The sequence below is a fragment of the Chaetura pelagica genome, unplaced genomic scaffold (assembly GCF_000747805.2).
Source record: "Chaetura pelagica isolate M959 unplaced genomic scaffold, ChaPel_1.0 scaffold138, whole genome shotgun sequence".
In the NCBI taxonomy this organism is placed as follows: Eukaryota; Metazoa; Chordata; class Aves; order Apodiformes; family Apodidae; genus Chaetura; species Chaetura pelagica.
This window is the reverse complement of record NW_009954215.1, coordinates 1,701,803-1,708,133: the sequence shown is the minus strand read 5'-3', so window position 1 is coordinate 1,708,133 and position 6,331 is coordinate 1,701,803. Positions and strand designations below refer to the sequence as shown.

The window sequence follows — 6,331 nt, the reverse complement described above, 5'->3', positions numbered from 1 at the left end:
CCTGCTGAATGTTGAGAATGAACACTAGGAGAAGCTGCTGCTTTGTTAGTGACTGTTACTGACATTATTCCATAAAAGATACTCTTAGGAAATGACAACCTGAAATCCTTATAGAAAGAAAAAAAGTTAAAAGAATTTTAAGTATTTCAATAAAATATCTTTCAGTTTGAGAACTAATAATTCTAGTACCTTGAGAAGAGTTATTGTACCAAAAAGCCTATACTGCAATTTTTCATTATTAAAACCCAAGATACTTGGTAAGAAAGTTTAAACCCAGCTTCAATAAAACACCTATGGTTCTACTTCTGACTCACATTATGGCACTTAATAACTTTCTCTAACTTTTGTCCTTCTCAAAAGCCTAAGAGAAGAAGGTAATGTACCACTTATCCAAGTTGGAGTGAGGTTCACATACCTGCTTAGTTTTGGGGGGTTTATTCCATTAGAATCAGAATAGGCCTGTGGAAGTAAAGCTACTTTTAGGATTATGTACTTAACCCTGACAGCAGTAGGCATTCTAGTAATTCTATACAACCCAAAAAGAAATAATCAGTTTTCTTAATCTGAGAGTGAGAAAGCAGATCTAATTACAATAGCATACCAAATAGTGAAGGAATTTTAAGCAGAAACGTTTTAATAATCTTAACTCAGATTATTTGTAAGAGTTACTAAAGTCATAGTTCTAGCCCTGTGGCATTCTAGCCTTGTGCACAAAACTTGCCTCTCCCTTGGGCCCAAAATGTAATTTAACTCCTGCAAAATGAGTTTGTGAACAAGTTTATCTTCTTTGCATTGCTCCTGCCAAGATTTTGCTTTGATAGTATTCAGATACTTGCTTTATTATTAGCTGTTATTCTTCCCAGTAATGCTGAATTTAAGGCCTAATCCGGAAGTGTAAATTACATTATCACACTCGTTCTACCAAACAGACATGTAAATACAGTGATACATCTTACCTAGCTGTCAGAATCCTGGATACTGTGCAACATAAAAGGAACAAATTATGTCCTATGCATATGTAATTTTTATACTTTTTCCCTAGTGGCTTTGTAGCTTTATCAGTGAGACGTCTTACCTAGCTGTATGAATTCCAGTGCTGCTAGTGAAGAGGCAGGACCAACTACTTGGCAGTCCCAACATAGATCGGCTTAAGGTGCTACAGAATTTCAAGGCAATACTTGTTAATATTTTCATTGTGAAGAATGTAGTTTTCCAGCACCTACGAGCTACTACAGTTCACTGTCAATTACTCATACAAAAGTTAAGATTTTAATTTCCTACTTCTCTGCACCTCTACAAACTAAGGAACATTTAAACATGATTAGATTAAAAATCACAATTCCAGAAAGGAGGTGAGAATATTTTGCAGCCCAGACTAGATAAGATTGTTTTTGGACAAGATGAGATCTTTTTGTTAGCATGGATCTAACAGGCATCATTGAGTCAGACTTGTTTTTTTTGGCTAAGATTTTATTTGTTCCTTCATGTAAAAAAGTGTGATAGGTGAGAACAAGATATAAAGTTACAGGAAGTTGACATAATGGATCAAGCAATATTTTAATATTTTTTAGTGTTTCTTTTTCCGCTTTTTATTAAAAATTCAGTTACCTTCTAGGTAGCAAATCTATTGATTGTTCAAAGCAGATGGGATTGTTTTTTGGAACTCCACCAATTAGGCTGGTTACATAATCTCTTTATGATTTTATTTCTTACTTGGATTTGAGTACAATATAGCTAATAACCTGCCATGTATTCTCACTCTGAGATGGATGTGAAGTAATCACACAGAGAGCAACAATTTGGTTATTCTGTAGAATTTCAAGTATATAACCTTTCAGTTCTGCAGTGTATGTTACTTATACCTTTATAGGACTTAGCTGGCACGTCCCAAATTCATACAGCCTTTGCTGTTTTTCAGGTGGAAGACACAACAGTTTTACAAGCATGCAGGGATACCCTCAATTGTTCTGGCAGCAGAAACAAGACCCAGAAATGAAGGTAAGATTTTGCTTGATATCCTAAAGCAGGGCAAGGCATACAGTGGTAGAAGTAAAATTGTCCATGCTTTGTCGTGGTTTTTTTTAAACAAATACTCTCGGTAAAAGTACATTATCAGACTACTAAAATATCTAGAATAAGATTGACATGTCACCCTGTTTTGATTATACTGAACAATTTAAGAAAAAAATGGTAGCAGCTATTTTACATTTTAAACCACATTAAATAGATTGCTGCTTTTAGCACACATGCTTCTTGCTTCAGCCTTTGCTTTGGGAAAATGTAATTTATGCAGTATTTCACTCCTTGTTTTTGTTTGGAATAGTTCACTCCCTGCCCTTTGGCACTTAAAGAACTAGAGTGGTTTTAGTTTGGGCCAGGAAAAGATAAAATGCAGGAAACAGAGCCCATGAAGATCCTGAGTTTATTTGTTCCAGCTTGTTATTTAGAAGGGAACACAAATGAATCATTACAGGTCTCAGTGAAAAGGACTCTAAAGATTAGATTTTCTTAAGGTATTTGAGTTCATCAGTATATTTTTCACTAAAAAATAAACCCTGAATGACTATATAAAACATGTTACAACAGACAACATTCACACTGACTGCAGCCTGCGCACTTTCTTGGGTGTTGGCTTTGGCGTTTTTGGAGACTTCTTGGCTGACTGTATTGATTTGCCGGCTTTGGGTGTTGCAAAAGACTTTGCTTCAGGTTTTTTGGGAGTCTTTTTCATCTCTTTTTCTTTCATTGCTGCTTTTGGCATGCTGAGATGCTGGGCTTCTTTCTGTTTTGGTGATGCCTGCAAGTCTGCACACTCTTCTTTAACTTTTTTGTTATGTTTTGGAGTCTCCACAGCTGGAACTTGTTTCTTTCTCTTACCAAGGGGTGTTTTAGTTTTCTTGCCCAGTTTGTCACCTTTTTCTGGAGTTGGTGCAATTTTCTGTATTTAAGACACACAGAAAAAATTACTCTTCCATCTAGGAAACATCTTTACTGTTCTTCAAGAGGATCAATGAAAACCATTATAAATGACAAATGCTTTGTATTGATTGAACTTTGCCCTAGCCCAAATAATCTGTTCACATTTCAGTCTAGAAGAGGATTAAGCACAGAACTGTTATCATGAAAATAAGGAAGTAATAAAATAGTAAGAAAGTGAACAGATTTAATTGATGTCCTGGAGAGTCAAGTCACTGACCTCTGCTGGCAGAGCTTTAAATCACAGTCCTCTTCTTGCCTCTCAAACTGACTGTGAAGTAGGCCTAATATTCTCTAGTTTATCACATATTCCTAAGTGGCCCTCATGAAATAAGGCTTTTGTCATCAGAACAATTCATACAACCCACCTCTAGCTGTATCTATGCCAAGTCTCTGGAAACATCACAGGAGCTAATCTAGACCTGTTGCATAAGAGCAGCTTGAACCACAATATGCATTTTTTTGGTGGGCCTACGTACGACAGTTCTACTTGGGCATCCCTGAAAACATACATCATTAGATTCTAAGGATATGCTTCAATCATGAATGCAGTATAACCAACTTGAATTTATAAGTGTTACTGTTTTATTCATCCAAATAGGTATTTGCTAAACATGAGTATTATCAGTCTGGTTGTTTTTGCAGACATGTTAATAACATGATCCACATCATCTCCAATACTGGCAACAATAAGTCCACACAGTATTTAATACAAGCTGCTAGCTCTCAATTTATATTATGTGTTTGTTAATGTTGCTTATTACTATCCTAGAGGATGGGTTTTTTTTCCCCTCAAGTCTTGCACTCCTTTTCTTCTGACTTCAGGCTTGTTGTTTGACCTAGACAAGATTGCTCCTATTCAGGAAAATGCATTAAATGACAATAACTGCTGGCTCCCTTTGTCTGTAAGAGGGCTTAACTAAAAAATTAAAAAACTGTCAATAACAACAAAAAAACCAAACAAACCACCTCCCTCAGGCATCCCTCCTGCATACATTCAACACTTGCTTTCATGATACATTCACAAAAAATTCACTGTTAACACACTGTTCCCTAAGTGAATGACTTAAATAGTTCAAAATCTTTTTTAACTGAAACCCGAGTTTCTCAATTTTATTAAACCATTACCTTCAGCTCAGCTAAGCTGGTCATTTCCAAAGGCACCAGTTGTGGAATTTCTTCATCATCATGATCACCTGGTTCATTGACTACTGCTTTTTCTTTTATTGCAAGTTCCTGGGTAGCAGCAGCAGCATTAATTTCAGTTGTCGAAGTTACTTCACTAGACTTCACTTTTTTAGCTGCCTTCTTCGGTTTCTTGGGTTTTACCTTCTAAAATTAATTGAAAGTATATCTCAGACAAATATGGCTAAAAATAAGACAGTCTTAAAAAAGCTAACTTGAATATTGTTGTTCAATAGACCTGAACTGGTCAATCATATGCAGAATATGGCATTACTATCAAAAGCTTATTATAAATAGCACAAAAGTAAACTATAACAATGTCATTATTACAGTCTTTGAAGCTGAATGCTCTGTGTTTGTTTTAGACAAAAGAACATAAGCAGTACTTGTTTTAGACAAAAGAGCATAAGCAGAACTCAGTACAAAGGAATTGCTAATAAATTTTTTTTATAATGTAGGTGAGCCCCCCCATATATACGAGCTTGTGATTTATTCACATGCCCCTGATTAGCCAACAAATAATGGATACATAGTCTGAATGCATGTATATCTTAATGACTGTTTTTTCAGGATGAAAATATGAATAAACAATAGAAGGAAAAGTCCCATGAATGAATCACAAGTTCCTACAGTTTAGGACTAGAAATGCTTAACTAACTTATTTTCAATCTGCTTTATAACCTATGAGGGAGTTTCCATTATTTTATTCAGATTATCTAGTATTTAATGTGCTCAGAGTCAGGAGCACTTGACCCATTTGTAGCCATAAATGCCTGGAATCAACTGCTAAAGTGTTTAAACTCTATAATGCATAAAAGGAAACCAAAGATCTAGATGTTCCAATAGCTTTTATGGAAAAATTGAAGATTATTTTTTTTTTACCTTTACTTCCTTTTTTTTGAGAGATGGCTGGCTGTCAAGCTCATCCAAGTTGGAGATATTTGCAGTAAAAATTGGAAGGGCAACTGATTTCAGTGTTTTGAGGTGAAGAATTTTTACATTCTTCCAATTCTGCAACAAAAAACCCCCAGTATATTATGTAAAAATAAAAAGGCTGAACTATGAACCAACTTGGCTTTAAATCAATGAAGCAGCAGTACCTTTGGTAACTTCTCAGCAATCACCTCAGTTGCTGCAATGATATTATCTAGTATCTCATCAGCTTTCATTCCAGTGTGACCTATACGTGCTGTACTGAAAGCAAAAAGTAATATTGATATGGGAGCAAATAAACATAGTTCAAGTTACTTGTTCTTAGGCATACCCAGAAATCAAAAAAGCCCACTTATGGGCAATTATCTTAACCTTCATAAAGTTGCTACTGCAACTTCTGGGTGCTGCAGAAGTCTCTTGTAGTAATAGTCAGAATATACTGACCTGTATTAACCTTTCTGTATTTGGATATGCAATTTCTGCCTTATATTACTAAGCATATTACCAATTTAGATCCTTTTAGATGCACAATGCATGAAAAGAATGACAAGAATAGAATATTCTGGAAGTAGTTTTTATCTAATTTAACAGTAACCTTTTTCTAAGATTGTACATGCTGTGTGATAGTGACAGGTGCTCAGAAATTCCTTAGGTATAATGAAAAAGAGACAATAAATAACTTTACTGTAAACTTCTTATTAAGTAGAAATACCGATTTCTTCATACAGGTTAAGGTTCAAAATGGCCCGTATCTGGAATGGTGATCCTTAACCTCTTTTATTCACATATTAACGGAATAAAAATAACTCACTTAAAATTCCTACAGTTAAGGTACAACTATCCTTCAGGTGAAGTATGAATCTACTCATACTTACTAACAGCATCCTTTGTTGGTAACTGGGAGTGTAGTCCCCTGGATATGTTTTTGTAGTTCCTTAGCAAGATTTTTGGCTTTCAAGTTTACAGACAAAGGTGCCCTAACAAAGAAAGGGGGGGGATTAAGAAAAAAAATAAATAATTCAAAACCACCAACCAAACCAAACAACCCCCCCAACCCAACCAACCAACCAACCAACACTTTACTAAAAATAATCTAACCTTAAAAAAGATAATACAAAATGGATAGGTAGAATTTAAAGACCTACTTTTTCCTTTCATAAAAGTGTTTTCCTAGATGTGAGGGCAAGAGCCTTCTAATTCGCTCATCAGACAGAAAGAGATCGAATCTGTTCAGCAG

At 35.2% G+C, this 6,331-nt stretch overlaps 1 protein-coding gene across 1 annotated transcript in view; it reads right to left on the bottom strand.

The window, feature by feature from the left end:
* Nucleotides 1-2,593: 2,593 nt before the first annotated feature.
* The window catches only part of RSL1D1 (ribosomal L1 domain containing 1), a 5,518-nt gene continuing 1,780 nt past the window's right edge, over nt 2,594-6,331 (bottom strand). Inside the window, 6 exon segments of the mRNA XM_010003290.1 lie at nt 2,594-2,938; nt 4,105-4,308; nt 5,044-5,172; nt 5,262-5,355; nt 5,970-6,071; nt 6,240-6,331. The exon segment at nt 6,240-6,331 is cut by the window's right edge and continues 35 nt beyond it. Of these exon segments, the coding sequence (XP_010001592.1) occupies nt 2,594-2,938; nt 4,105-4,308; nt 5,044-5,172; nt 5,262-5,355; nt 5,970-6,071; nt 6,240-6,331 (966 nt within the window).